Here is a 15,373-nt window from a genome sequence, read left to right as displayed (position 1 = left end):
GGGGAGAAAAGTGCAACAATGAATGAATGAAATTCCAAAATCTCTGTAGATGTTCATTGAAATGAAAAATAAATAAATTAATTTAAAAAAAATTGTAGTTTTCTAAATAGAATATTGCTACCTCATGGTACCAACATAAAAGAGGCTCTTCCCCTCAACAATAGGTTAGCATCAATGCCAAGTATCAAGAACACTTAAAGTTGAGTATGATGTTTCTTCCTACAAAGAACACACAACAACTCACTCATTACTGTCGAGTCAGAACTACCTCACAGCCAACCCTCCAGCAGGTTTCAGGGGCTGTAAATCGCACAGGAGGGACTGCCCATCCTCCTTCTGTGCTGTGGATTTGAACTGCCTGCCATCTGGTTGGTGGTGCAACACGTTACCACACAGGCCACCAGAGCTCCTTTCTTCAAAGAGTAGTGGGCATATTAGAACCTGTCTTATTGAGTTGTTGTGAGGATTACATTAGAAACGTGAAAAGTTTAGAACTCTGCTCGGCATATGAAAACACAAAACATGCTAGTAGAGGCATGTGCTGTACTACTGCAATTATTCTATTATTATTGGAGCAAAAGTTTTTCAAGGTAAGACCTGGACAAATGGGTAGGTAGTACCCAGGAAAGGAGATGGGAGCACACCATGACAGAACATGGTCTGGCTGCAAACCGAGTCTGATCAGGCTAGAGTCTGTATCAGTGGTGTGGACTGGTGAGTGAAGACACTGGAAGGCAGATCTTGAGCGAGGCTGGGTCAGCCATGCTCAGAAGTCTGTGCCGGAGCTAAGAAGTGCTTGGGAGGCCTTGAAGTCTGCCGTCTAGGTGCCGGGGCAGGGAGCTGGGGGTATCGGGTTTAAGAGGGCACATGTGGGTAAACCATGTAGCACCTGGGGCTGACCCCTTCAGAGAACCTCCTCACAGTGCCCCTCTCCACTGTTCAGTCATGACTCAGAGACCTCAGCCCTTCCCCAGCTCTGAGTCCGTAAGTTCCAACTCCCTAGCCAGAGATTCAAAACTTCGTACCCAGAGTTCTATTCTAGCCACCAACATTGCCACCATTCTAGCCTCAAGTCCACTTCCCTAGGATTCACTAGGTTTCATCATTCCCAAACACACCTAAATGCTCTGCCTTTGCCCATTTGTTCCGATATCCTCGAACTGGTCAAGGTCTAGGGCCTCTAGGCCTTGTGCTCCTAACCCTGTACTAGCCTACACAGTACGGGGGTTAGGAGTGATGGCTCTGGGGGTGAACTCTGGCTCTCCTACTAAGATCGGCACAGCTTAACCTCTCCGCGTGAGTTATCTTAGCACCTATGTTACTGCAATGAGATGATGTATGTAAGTGCTCAGGACGCAACCTGGCACACGAGCACCTGCGTGTTCCCCTAACTTGATGTTGAGTCCCTGAGTCTTCCTGGGCATCTGAATGTGCTGGGCACTGTGCCATGCCTCGGGGAGACGGTGGGACCAGAGCAAGCCTGCCAAGCAGGAGTTCACTGTTTAATACAAGAGGACGGAGGTGAATACATAACGGTGACCTCCTGCAGTCACCACAGCAACAAGCAAGTGGCCTTCAGATTAAGAGATGAGAGAAATATTTACTTAAACTGGGGCCAGACGCATCCACAGCAATTATTTCATCTTAATCCTCCAAAGAAGATCCTTCAAGGTAATGGTCTCAGCTCCAAATTCAAATGGGGAAACTGAGGCTCAGTGATGTTAGGCAACTTATCAAAGGTCCCACAGCTGATCAAGTGGTAGAGTTGGGAGCCAAACCTAGGTCTGTCTAACACCAAAGCCCAAATTCTTCAAGGTGGACCATGAAGATGTGGGGGTGGGGACAGTGACCAGGAAAGGTGCTTGATGGAAGCTGCTATGGGAACCAGTCCCCGCCAGGCTGTGGTGTGTGGCTACCTCCTCATGTCACCCTAAGCAACCCCACACCCAGAGGCCCCTGCCTCCCCCTCCCTGACCACTTCTAGCTTCTTTTTCTGGAGGCAGCTGACCAGAGACCTCATTTCTGACTGCCAGGGCTAAACAGTTAATGGTAATTAATTCAATTTGCTTTGTAGGGGAATGAAGCCTTGGATTGTAGTAGTGATCTGAAATGAACATGTAATTTATGCTAATTGGAGCCAAAGAGTCTTCTCCTTTAAATTAAGATTCGGTTCTATTAATAAAACCACATCAGTGGAGGTAATGAGGAGCCTGGCAGAGGGTTTGCTCCATGGGTCGGGGGAAAGATTACTATAGAAAAAACAAAGTGAGGACAGAACTGGCGACAGCAATTTTTCCACGGCCTCTCCAGGAGAAGCTGGTTCAGGGAGCTGTCAGGACATGGGGCCACTCCTCCACCAGCAGGGGGCATCTCAGCCTGCAGATCACAGAAGGACATGAGAGGCCATGTTTACTGAGAGCCAGGAGTACTGGATGGTGCAAATGATTACTGTGCTCTGCTGCTAACCAAAAGGCCAGGGGTCTGATTTCACCCACAGGTGCCTTGGAAGAAAGGCCTGGAGAGGCACTTCCAAAAGCTCAGCAGCTGAAACTCTGTGGAGCATAGCTCTATAGTAGGTGATAGAAGCAATGCTAGAGAAACTTCCTGAGGTAGGGCCTTCAGAGGCCTTGCACCTTTCACTCCTGTCCACTATGATGCTGCCCTAAGACCCTGTGCAAGGAAGTGAGTCAAGCCCGCTGCAGCATGAGTGACCATCAGGAGAAACACTGAGGTCTGCTGGCCAGCAGCTGGCAACAACTGCCAGACACGCAAGTGAGGTCAACTTGGACCTTCTGATCACCCCAGCAGCTGCCCTCACAACAGCACCAGGGGACAGGTGAGAATACAACTGTCTGACCAAGCCACAGAGTTGTGAGCATTAACGCTGTTCTAAGTCACTATGTTTGTGGACTACTGTTAGATAGAAAAAAAAGCACAAGGGTTAAAGAGGGAGAGGAAGAGAGAGGGAGAGGAAGAGAGAGGGAGAGGAGAGAAAATGGGAGAGGGAGGGGGAAAGGGAGAGGAGAGGAAGAGGAGAGGGAGAGGGAGAGGGAGAGGGAAGGGAGAAGGAGAGCAGAAGAAGAGGAAGAAGGAGAGGAAGAGGAAGGAGGAGAGGAGAGGAGAGGAGAGGAGAGGAGAGGAGAGGACAGGACAGGACAGGAGCAGGAGCAGGAGAGAGAGGAAGATAGAGGGAGAGGAGGGAGAGGACAGGAGGGAGAGGGAGAGAGTAAGAGAAGGAGAGAGAGAGAAGAGAAGAGAAAAGGGAGAGGAGAGGAGAGAGAAAGAAAGAGAGAGAGAGAAAGGGAGTGAGAAAGAGAGAAAGAAAGAAACTGACCCCAAGAAACGAACAGGACTTTATTGCATGGTCTGAGAGGGACACCAAGTGACCTGGCCGCACAGCAAGAGGACAGTATTGAAATGGCGCTCGGGCAGTCTGGAGGGTTTCCTTCTCACAGGGATCCTGGGAAGGACTAAGATGGTATTTCTCGGAATTTGGCACGTTAGCTATTTTGATCAGGCTCAGACCCTTACCAGGATCCATTGTCTGGGCTGGTCTTTGATATGACCAGCTTAGATGGTATCAAGTTTCTCAGGAAGTGAGCAAGCTTGGGGGTGGTTGGGGTGTGGCTACTGCCAAGTTCTTCCTCCAACTCAGTCTGTTGCACAGGGGTGGCTTCCATGTTGCTGTGATGCTGGAAGCTATGCCACTAGCATTTCAAATACCAGCAAGGTCACTCATGGGGCCAGTGGAGCTTCCAGACTACGAGAGACTAGGAGGAAAGGCCTGTAGAATGACTTTATAAAAAATAACCACTGGAAACTCTGGATCACAACAGAACACTGATGCAATGCTGAGATGAGCTCCCTAGGGAAGGCACTACAAATGGACGATGGCTAGGACAATGGGCTTGTGCACATCGAAGATCATCAAGGTTAGGATAGGGCTGGGCGATGTTTTGTCCTGCTGGGCATGAGGTCACCAGGAACTGGATCAGACTGGATGGCATCTAACAGCGTGTCTCTGGAGTATTATCCCTCACCCGCACCACCCCAATACTAACTAATACAGAATGCTTGAACACATTATGCAATAATATATTCACTAGAATGTGCTCTGGGCAGAGGCTTAAATAGTTTGGCGTGGCTCTGGCATGCTAGTGAACAGCCATGGAAGAGCACAGCCCTGGGTAGCTGCTGTCCCTCCAACCTCGGCCCTGGCTGCCCCTCCAACCTCAGCCCTGGCACAATGACTGTGAGATGACCCAAGCCCTGCCTGTGGCTGGAAGCAAGTCCCTCCAACCTGCACTCAGAAAGAGAACCCATCCCAGATCAGCTGAACCACAGCCAATCCATGGGCTCTGACCATGAAAACACCTCGCTAACCCAGGGAGTCTTGGGCTGTTTGTCATGCGGCTTCACTACATCAACAGGCGATCAACACAACCATCTGCCTCCCTATAACCCACACATTTATGCAGCAAAGAGTCTGTGTTCTACTGTAAGAGAAATACTATTCCCCATTTCCCCCTGAGAGAGTCTGGAAGTAGAATTATATTGCTACAAGGTTGCAGAAACACAGAATGGCATTATGTAAGAGTCAGTGATGTTGTTCCACATCAATAAAGCCATTCGCTAGGGAAATGCTGAGGATAGGGAGAAACTATGGTAGTCTAGGGAGCTCTTCCCAGCAGGCCACAAGATCCCAGTAACAGGTGGAGCAGGAAAGGCAGATAAATGTAAATTTTTTTAATTGCTCTATATTAGGTAATGCCTACCTAGTAGGAGGAAGAATGTATATAGAAAGGGAAGGACAATGTTTTCCAAGGTAGACATGGAAGCAAACCTTGACCAAGGGCCTAGAGTCACCTCTTGATTCCCTACTACTTTTTGTCTTACTTCTCATCCCAGCCTGAATTTTCCTAATGAACGCAACTCAGAGCTGGCTCCCCAGGCCCCCCTGCATGGTGGTGCTAGGGACAAATCGAGGCAAAGGAGATTCCTGAACGCCACAGGGGCAAGGGAAAGAGGATCTTTCAAGAGAGGATAGCAAGGCCATAGTGGTACATGGAGGGGCTTGGCCTTTCCATTGTGAATGTTAAGCATGGCACACCCACCTGGTCTTGATAGCCTGGTCCCCAGCCGAGGGTAATGCTGGGGAGAGATTACAGCAAAAGCAAATGAGCAGAAATGAGGCATAGCTTCAAGTTCTGGGGGGGTCTCCCTCTGCCCTTTTATGACGCCAATGCTGAAAATAGCACCAGCCAGCCCCTGACTCCTCCAGCCCCCTTGGGTCTAGCCAGCTGACGTCCCACCTATGCTGTGCTGGCCCGTACCTGGAGCAGCCACAGCATCACAGGTGACCAGGGAGAATGTGGCCGGGGCTGTCTGGGGGCGTACATTCAGGACGGAGGGAACTCTGAAGAGCAGAAGCAACACATTCATGTCCTTGAGCCGCCCTCTACGTGCTCTATGGTTTTATGATGGGTAAAAGCATGGTGCATGCTGTTGGTGCTACGTCCTGTTGAGGAGACTCTAATTTTTAGTGACATTATGGACATCATATTAAAACCTTGTCCTAGTCTGTAACATCCTCAATTTCTAATCTGCTCAAGTCCATTGCATAATCCCTGTGTCAATCAATCTCATTGAAGGTCTTCCTGTCTTTCACTGATCTCCTTTTCTAAGCACTAGAAGATGATACCCTTTCCCAGGGAATAAGGCTCCCTGGCAACATGCCCAAAGTATCTAAGATGACATTTCATCATCCTTGTCTCTAAAGTACCTTAGTTGGACTTTCTCTAAGACAGATCTAATTGTTCTTTTGACAGTCCATGGCCTACTCAATTTTCTTCATTAACACCACAATTCAACCAGTCGTCTTTATTTATTGTCCAACTTTTCCATGCATATGAAGCAACTGAAAATACCATAGCTTGGGTCAGGCGCACCTTACTCTTTCCACTGTCATCCTTGCTCTTTATGCACATGGAGCACCTCAATGAGCCCTCGAGGTAACCACTAGAGGGGAGCATTACTGATTCTCTTTTCTAAATGAGGAAACAGGCTCAGAGAGACCTCCAGTGAGATTCTGAGGGAGAGTGCGGCCCATGGCTTCACCAGATCCATCCAGGTGATGGAGTGTCCTTACTGCTATGTCCTGCCATTGCAGTGCTCTATCAGGGGACAGGCATATCTGTGCCCCATGAACTGCCCCAAGTGCCCTGCAAATCACTATGTCCAGCCCCTCTGACAGATCTGCCCTGAACTAGCATTATGTCCTGGGAAGCTCATACATATGAAGTTTAAGACAGTGACCCACAAATTTTTCATTGCCTCAGCTAGAAGGGAGGATACTGGACAGTATAACACACCGCTAAGAGAGTACATACATATACATATACATACGCAGAGTACTCCCATTGCGTGGTAGCCCCATGATTCTCAAATGGAGCCTATATTCTTCTACTCCTGCCAAGAAAATCTGGAAATATGTGTGGCATTCTAGATTTGTCATAGTGACCAGAGGGGCTACTAACATTCAGTATTGGAGGCAGGAGAGCTAAATGCCTTATAATGGGGTATGTGCGTATATGATCTTTCCCTCCCTGCTCAATCACTACACCAAGAAGCAAAGAACATCTGTATTCCCTTCAATCCCATTCAAGAATGTTCACCAGTGCTTGAGGGCAATGTAATTACCATCACTGTAAAATACACACAGAAAATAAACCTTCATTTTTCAGTACAAGCTTTTCACAGTCATGTCTAGAACGGCAGAAACATTGCAAGGTTTGTGACTCCAAGTTTAGGACCTCTGGCCTGAGGAACAGATTTGGGAAGGGTTCTCATTGATGATAACAAGCCAGACTCACCTTTCTCCTGAGCCATTTCCTGCAGGCAGAAGTAGATGACTCTGGCTCCCAGGCTGAAGCCAATCAAGGTGACAGGCCGCCGGCCCTGGGAAGAGGAAGGACACAGTTGTCTAGAGGAGACAGCGTTGGGGTGCGGGTGCTGAACCCTCCCAGTGCCTGTCGCGTGCTCAGTGACTCATGCACAGCTATTCCTGGTCCTGATTTCTTAATCAGAAGAGCCAGCTCCTCATCTATGCAAGAGGGTACCTGCCACTGGAATTGGCTTCCTCTGAGGTCGGCAAGCAGCCTCTGGCTCCCTTAATTCCCTTTCAGCTTAGACCACTATCCAGCCTCCTCTCTCCTCCCTAGGAGAGAGACTAGTCAATTATAAGAGTTTGCTCTTTAGATTCGACTACCTCGTGGCAAATGGCTACTGAGAAGTAGGGGCCCCCCTGGAGCCATGATGAGGAGGAAGGCGTCCTCAGATGTGAGGAATAAAAAGGCAAAGGGTTATCAGGCAGGGCCACTGTTTGTTTCTAGATAGGAGAGTGGGATACAGAATATTAGCTTTAAGTTATAAGAAGGTAGTGAGTTAGACATAAAGAGGAATTTTCTGATGGAAGAATTTGAAGAAAGGCAACTTGCTATTAAGGGAAGAGTGTAAAGAAAGAGAAAGTTACCTGGGGCATTAGGGTACACGTTCCACCCAGAAGGAAGGAGAAAGGACAGACAGGCTCTGGAGCTGGAGCCTGGATGGACTAGTATAGGGCTTGGGGTTTTTTTCTGTTATTTTTACACGTATCCCCATTCTCCAGTAAAAAAGAAAATCCTCCACTGAATAATCCTCAAATTTTGCCAGGCTTTGCAGTAACGGCTACTGGTTATTTCCCAATATCCATTTTTATGTCATTCTGGTCATTCCTACCATCATACTGGTCATTCTCCCTTTTGTCCTCTGTAAAATTGGTTTTACCAGGCACACAGCTACCCCGCCTAAGGCTGTTTCCTAAATCCCCTGGAGTAGAGGTATCCATATTGCTAAGTCATGGCCAATGGAGGTGGAGGGGAGCGGTGGCTGTGACTTCTACCCTTCACTCTCACTTTGCCACTTTCCACTGGCTGTAATGTGGATGAAACACTGTGGTATCTGTCTTGGGTAACAGGCGAGAAGACAAGTAGGGGAGGATGTGAGCTATAAGATTAAAGGAGCCTGGGTTCTCAATATTGCGAAGCTATCTATCATGTGGGAGGCTGAATAAGGGCCTCTTGAAGTTCCACTTATAATCCCTGGAACCTGCGATGTTCTCTTAGAAGGAAGAAGAAACTTCACAGACATAATGAAGGTAAGCGTTTCGAGATAGGGAAATCATCCTGGATTACCCAGGTGGGCCCAATATAATCTCTGTAAGAAGGACACAGGAAGAGTCAGAGATACAAAGAGCGAATGTGAAGGTGGAAGCAGAGGAAAAGTGAGAGCAAGCTTTACGATGCGACGCTGCTTGCTTTGAGGGAGGAGGAAGCGTCCAGGAGTCACGTGGATTTTAAGCTGGGAAGAGCAAGGGGAGAAACAGGTTCTCTTCTGGAGGTTCCAAAGGGAAGGTGGACCTGTGCCAGGCTTTTCCAGAACTGTAAGAGAGTAAATTTGTGTTGTTGGAAGCCACTTATAAACTGCACAGGAGGTGACTGTCCATTTTTCTCTTGCAGAGCAGCTGGTGGATTCAAATAGCATTCCTCTGCATTGGTCTCACGATTCCATACCACTAACCACTTGCTGGAGCTTGGTGGAAGCCACTGTCCGTGGTAACTTGTTATATCAGAAATAAGAAATTCATTTATGCCATAGTACCCTAGATGCTCACACCCAGACTGATAAACGGAAAAGAAGAAATTTTCCATTTACACGATGGAATACTATGCAGCAAGCAGGAGCAATGATTTTTCAAATCACTACCTAACCTGGGAGGGACTGGAGAGTATTATGCTAAGTGAACTAACACAGTTCCATAAGGACAAATACTGTATAGAACCATTATTGTAAAAATAAAAAGATAAATAGTAAAACTTCTATGAGGATCCAATGGGGGGAGGGTAGGAGCAGAGGGGCGAGGATGGGCAGGATATGGTGGTACAATTTGATGTGTGGGGTGAGGGGTGGGTAAAGAAAATGGGAAAGAACCGGTGTGAAAAACAATGTATACAAATTTTGTAAGCAATCCAGTATAAAAATTTTCTTTAAAAATATCATAAAAAAAGAACACATTTTCATTTTATTTAAATTGATGCCGATTTTATTTTTGTTATATAGCCAATCCTACTAGAAAACTTTACTATTAGCAAAGATATAAGAATTAGATGAGAGTTACCAGTCTCTTAAGTAATCTACCCTCTGTAACACTGACTGTTAGTTGTCTCTCAATATCAGTTCTCCACTTTTTTCATCGATGTTGAATTTCAGCTGGGCCCATGGCTACCCAGGAAAGACACATCCCAGCTTTTGGGCACGTGGCAAAGAGATACCGGTCCTTGGAGAAGGACATCATGCTCAGAAGGGTGGAGGGACAATGCAGGAGGGGAAGACCTAGTATGAGATGGATTGATACAGTAACTGGGACAACGGGGGTTGGTGTGTCAGAATCTGTAAGACTGGCTCAGGACAGGGCACAGTTCAGAGCTTCTGTACATAGGGTCACTTTGAGTCGCAGGTGACTTGAGGGCACATAACAACAAGTACAAACAATTAAGCATTCAGCTATTAACTGAAATGTTGGTAGCTTAAATCCATTCTTAGGCACTTTGATAGAAAGGCTGGGTGATCTACTTCTGAAACGCCACGCACTTTGATAGAAAGGCTGGGTGATCTACTTCTGAAACGCCACAGCTGCTGGAAACACTACAGAGTATAGGTCTACTCTGATATATAGGGGGTTGCCCTGAGTTGGAATATCATTAATAAGACATGCAAGCAAGATCCTGCTGAAAATTATCCAAAAACGACTGGAACAGCACATCAACAGAAAACTGCCAGAAGTCCAGGCTGGGTTTAGAAGAGGCCATGGTACTAGGGACATTCTAACTAATGTCAGATGGATCTTGGCTGAAACAGAGAGTACAGAGGAATGTCTATCTGTGTTTCATTGATTATGCAAAGTCGTTTAACTGTGTAGATCACAACAAACTGTGGCTGACTCTGAGAAGAACAGGAAACCCAGAGCACTTGATCGTGCTAATGCAAAACCTATACTTGGACCAGAAGGCGGTCGTTAGAACAGAGCAAGGAAACACTGCATGGTTCAAAATCAGGAAGGGTGTACACCAGGGATGTATTCTGTCTCCATACCTTTTCAATCTATATGCAGAACAAATAATCTGAAGGCTGGGCTCTATGAGAAGGAATGTGGAATCAGGATTGGTGGAAGACTCATCAACAACCTGTAATATGCAGATGGCATATCCCTGTTTGCTGAAACTGAGGAGGACCTGAACTGCTTGCTGCAGAAGGTCAAGGACTTCAGCCTTCAATATGGATTGAAGCTCAACATCAAGAAAACAAAGATTCTCACCACTGGGCCAAGTGGCAGCATTATGATGGAAGAGACTGAGATTGTCAACAGCTTCAGTTTGCTTAGCTCTGCAATCAACACTCTTGGTACTAGCAGCCAGGAAAAAATCAAAAGATCAACTGCACTGGGAAAGTCTACTATCAGGGACCTCTGCAGAGTACTGAAGAGTAAGGTGTGCCTGATCCAGGCCATAATTCTTTGCAATTACTTGTATGTGTCAGAAAGCTGGACAATGACTAGGGATCATAGAAGAATAATTGATGCCTTTGAGCTATGGTGCTGGAGAAGAATATTTAAATACCATGGACTGCCAGGAGAACAAACAGCTTTGTCCTGGAGAGGGTGAAACCAGATTGCTCCTTGGAGGCAAGGATTCTGAGGCTTTGTCTGACATGTTTTGGGTATGCTGCAAGGAGAACCAGTCCCTGGAGAGGGACATTATGCTTGGGAGGGTGGAGGGTCAGTGCATGAGAGTAAGACCCTCAATAAGATGTATATTGACTCAGTGACTGGGGTAATGAGGGTAGGTGTGTCAGAGACAATAAGGTTGGCACAGGATAGAGCAAGATTCAGGGCTGTTTTACATAGGGTTGCTATGAGTCTCAAGTGACTTGATGGCACATAATAATAATAATAACATGAGCTGGAAGCTGCTTGAGAACAACTGGTTTAGTTTTTGGTTTTATGACAGCTAGATATGGTCACATGAGTAGGGCTTGGTCAGTGGGATAATAGTGTTATAAGACTTTTGCTGTGTTTCTATCTATTTCTTTCTCCTATGACCTGGAGGACATATGCTGCCCCCTTGCCCATGAAGTCAAGACCATATAGAACAGAGCAATAAGCTAGAAGGAACCTGGGCCTCCGACACCTGGCACAGTGTTCCAACTGTTAGACTACCTTCCTTTACTTTTACATGAGAAATGGACTCCTATCTTGTTTGTTGTTGTGTACTGCCGACTTAGAACTGATTCATAGTTGACCCTCCTGTGGGTTTTAAGAAAGAGTTAATCACACAGGAGGAGACTGTCCATCAGTCTCTCTTGGAGCTGCTGGTGGATTTGAACTCTGTGCCTTTGGGATTGTGGTTCAGCTTCTTACCACTAGGCCACCAGAGCTCTTTTCTGTCTTGTTTAAGTCATTGTTATTTTGAATATTCTCCCACTTGCAGTCAGTTATGACTGTTCTTAACAATACAGTCATCTCTGCTATTATTTCCTCAAACTTCCCCTCTATTTAACTTCCACTTGTTTTGAAAAGGGACAATTTTCTCAGTATGTACAGTTTTAGACCAGATCAACAGACTTATCAGAAGAATGAACTAAGGTATCAGCCATGATTCTTTTTTGTAATCTGGTCAGTTAATAAAACAGTGCTTTCAAATTGAAAAAAAAAAAAAGTTGATGATTTCTCCTCCTAACCATTTCACAACGTATTTAGACTATTGAGACTTGCTTAGCTGGGAAGTTGTAGGGAAGAACAGCTGATCCCCAGGACATGGCAGTTCCATCTATAGCCAGCACAGGTGTGTGTTCTCTTCTGCTCTCCTGGGGAACAGCCAACCTAGCCAGAACTTCGCACTGACATAGTGCCCTAAGCGGCCCAGTTAAAGGAGCCCTGGCAAAAAAGGCCAGGCTGACTGGTCCAACAGAGACTGGTGGAACCCCTAAGATTACGACCTTTGAACTGGGAAAAAACCCACCCTCAGGAGTCAACTTTCAGCCAAACAATAACATCAGTTAGACACTCACTCCTAAGATGAGAAGACCAGCATTTGTCCAAAGATACAGCCCAGAAAGCAGAAAGCGGTAGGATAGGAGAAAGAATGGAAATGAGAATTAAAAGTGGGAAAATGTGATTGATTACATTGTGGGTATTATATTTAATGTCACAAAACAAAATGTGCACCAGCTTAGTTTGCAAACTTTCATTCAAATGACAGTGAAAAAATGTAAGAACACCAAAAAGAAAAACAAAGTAGCCCTGGTGGTGCAGTGTTTAAGTTCTCAATTGCTAACTGAAACACTTGTGGTTTGAAACCACCAGCTGTTTTGTGGGAGTACAATGGGGCCGTCAGATTCCATAAGGATTTACAGCTTTGGAAACTCTGAAAATCAGTTCTATTCTGTCTTACATGGTGATATGGGTCAGAATTGATTTTGGTAATGGGCATGGTCTTGTGTTTTTTTAGAAACCAGGCATTTCCCCCCCCCCAATATTTTAGTTAAAAGGTAACACACAGGAGCTTTGTACAGTGGCAATAGCGAAGCCAATGAGGTCTATCCGAGGCATGATTATTGCTAATTGAAAACTTTTCACAATACCCCACTGTGACTTGAAAAGTTGATACACGGGAGCTACTCTGGCTTTTGCGCTAGTCCTTCAATCTCTCACATACCTGTGGGTGACCCTGTTATCCAGCCCTCAGTAACCTGCTGGAGATGTCCAGCCTCCGGTGCTTGCTGGTCTGTCCTAGGACAGACACTCTGACCTTGGATGACTTGAGCTGCAGGGTCGGGGGGACTGCCCTCCTAAGCCTTGGATTACTCTACATGGACCTATATCTGAGGTTAACGTCCATGTGCAAGTGACCACCCTCATTTCCCCCCCGTCACCCTTACCAACCACCACTGCCAGGTACCTGCTGCCGGCAGAGCAGGATGTGCGCCAGATGCTTGCCAACCTCTGCTGATCGGTGGAGGCACACACCCCAGGGGTTGTCGATGACATTGGCGACACTGAGGAGTGAAGCTGGCCAGGTCAGGGCAGCCACAATGCCTGGGAAGGTAGGGGGACCAGCAGTGAGGGGTTGGGAGGTCGAAATGACTGGTTAGTGGATGCCTTTGGAGTGAATGTGTAGTGTCTAACTTGGAACTTGCAGCCTGGCCAAGGGTCATGTAGCTGCTAATAAGGGGAGATCTGAAGCTCCTCCACTTCTGATGCGTAGACTAGACGTCTGCTAAAGCACATGCCATGTGGTCTCCATCAGTTTCCGAAGGTGGCTCTGATTCATTACTTTATCCTGGACCCTCTTACTCAGCAGTGCTTCCCACCGGGGGGGGGGGGGGACCGACTTGTCAGTCCATTCACTCTGCGCTGACCATGTGACTTGCTCTGTCTGATGAGATGTGAGTAACTGTGAGGCCTGAAATGGACTGTGCATCATGCTGACCCAGGAGAGGATGAAAGCTGAGCTAAGTTGCCTTTGTTGCCCCAGACAAGGTTCGCTAACCCTAATCTCATAATGTACTGTAATAATAAACGCCTATCATTGCAAGTCACTGAGTTTTGGGACAGTGTGTTATGCAGCAAGAGTTTAACGATACATTATGTGATAATGTGGCTGGATGCTTACTAGTCTCTTCCCTGCAGAGATCACGACCTTCTCACATGTAGGAATGCAGCCTGACCCTCTGTTCCCAGGGCCCATGACAGTGCCTGTTTGGTGGGGCCTCAGGCCTGCAGAGGTATGGAGCCACTGGGACAGGTGCAGTGACAGACGTGTGTGGTAAACAAAGTGGGGAGGGGAGCTTACCAGACAGCACTGTGTACTTCAAGGCCTCCTGGGCCACCATGTTGGCCAGACCACTGAGGATGGTCTCCAGGGCATTGCCGAGCTCCATGAGGTACTTGGCCTCCCAGGCCAGGCAGTATTGCTCACGGCTGCGGGCGAGGGCAGCCCATGGGGCACTGAAGGTACCTGCAGAGAACACAGGGAGTTGCATCATATCATGTCTGCTTCAAAAGATGCACTAACCCACTTTTCCAGGCAGGCACTACCTCAGGGGGATGCTCAGTTTTGTAGAGAAGATAGGTACTCATCCCCTGTCAATGGGTGACAGTTGTGAGCAGAACCTACAGATCACTGACAGCCTTGGGAATCAGCAGACAGGAGTTCAAATCCCAACTTCTGCACTCATTATAGTTGGGGACCTTGAGCCTCACAGTATGAAGCTGGGAGATTAACATATATCTCTCTTCAATGGGAATTGTAAGAAATGAATTTATTTGCCATCATGCAAAGTAGAGAGCTCTGGTAGTCTTGTCTGTGGAGAGCTGTGCTACTCTCCTAAAAGGCAGTGTGGGTCTGGTGGTTTGAACCCACCAGCAGCTCCACAGAAGAAAGACAGGCAATTGCCTCTTGTGCAATTCACAGTCTCACAAAACCTACTGAAGGATCAGGCATGAGTCAGTCCCAACATGATCACAATGAGATTGAGGGTTCTGACTCGAAAACACAACAAGAAGATACAGTTCCTGGTGAAGAGTATTGACTACACCATGGACTATATAAAAAACCCCCAAACACAATCAAATCTATCTAAAAGAAAATACAACCAGGGTGCTCCTTGTATGCAAGGATGGTGAAATTTAGTCTCATATACTTTGAACATGTTGTCAGAAGGGGATGCATGGTGCCACTGTTGGGACTGACACAGGGTTGGGGTAGGAGTGAGAAAAACTGGATAAATTATGTATACTGCATTGAAACAGATGAGGGAGAGAACAGTTTAAAAGCAATATATGATAGGGTATTATGGTTATCACAAAAGTCCAGAATGAAGGTTGCAAAGTGGAGTGTACTTGGGGCGGAGGGATTGTATACCAATGAAGGAATTTTTCTTTTACTTTTCAAAGAGAAGAGTGAACTGGGGGGAGGGCTGGACAGGGAGAAAAGTGCAACAATGAATGAATGGAAATCCAAAATCTCTGTAAATGTTCATGAAAATTAATAAAAATTTTTTAAAAATCTGGACAAAAAAAGAAGGGGCCAGTTGTTGGAAAAAGACATCAATGATACTTGGAAAAGCAGAGCCTCAGCGAACGAGAGGAAGACGTTCAACATGATGGATTGACTCAGTGATTCTAGCAAGAGGCAGAATGGTGAGGATGGTGCAGGGCAGAGCCAGGTTCAGATCTGCTGTTCACAGCGTCACTATGAGTCGTAATTGACTCGACAGC

The 15,373-nt window shown here is 46.6% G+C and overlaps 1 protein-coding gene across 1 annotated transcript in view; it reads right to left on the bottom strand.

Moving 5' to 3' along the window:
- The window catches only part of TMCO4 (transmembrane and coiled-coil domains 4), a 146,474-nt gene that overhangs the window by 61,415 nt on the left and 69,686 nt on the right, over window positions 1-15,373 (bottom strand). Inside the window, exons 9-11 of the mRNA XM_006883582.1 lie at window positions 13,947-14,111; window positions 13,053-13,189; window positions 6,873-6,957 (exon numbers count right to left, since the gene is read on the bottom strand). Of these exons, the coding sequence (XP_006883644.1) occupies window positions 6,873-6,957; window positions 13,053-13,189; window positions 13,947-14,111 (387 nt within the window). The remainder of the gene's footprint in view (window positions 1-6,872; window positions 6,958-13,052; window positions 13,190-13,946; window positions 14,112-15,373) is intronic.

The sequence above is a fragment of the Elephantulus edwardii genome, unplaced genomic scaffold, assembly GCF_000299155.1.
Source record: "Elephantulus edwardii isolate Elephantulus edwardi_28Jun2011 unplaced genomic scaffold, EleEdw1.0 scaffold00028, whole genome shotgun sequence".
Lineage (NCBI taxonomy): Eukaryota > Metazoa > Chordata > Mammalia > Macroscelidea > Macroscelididae > Elephantulus > Elephantulus edwardii.
This window is presented reverse-complemented; position numbering and strand designations above follow the sequence as displayed.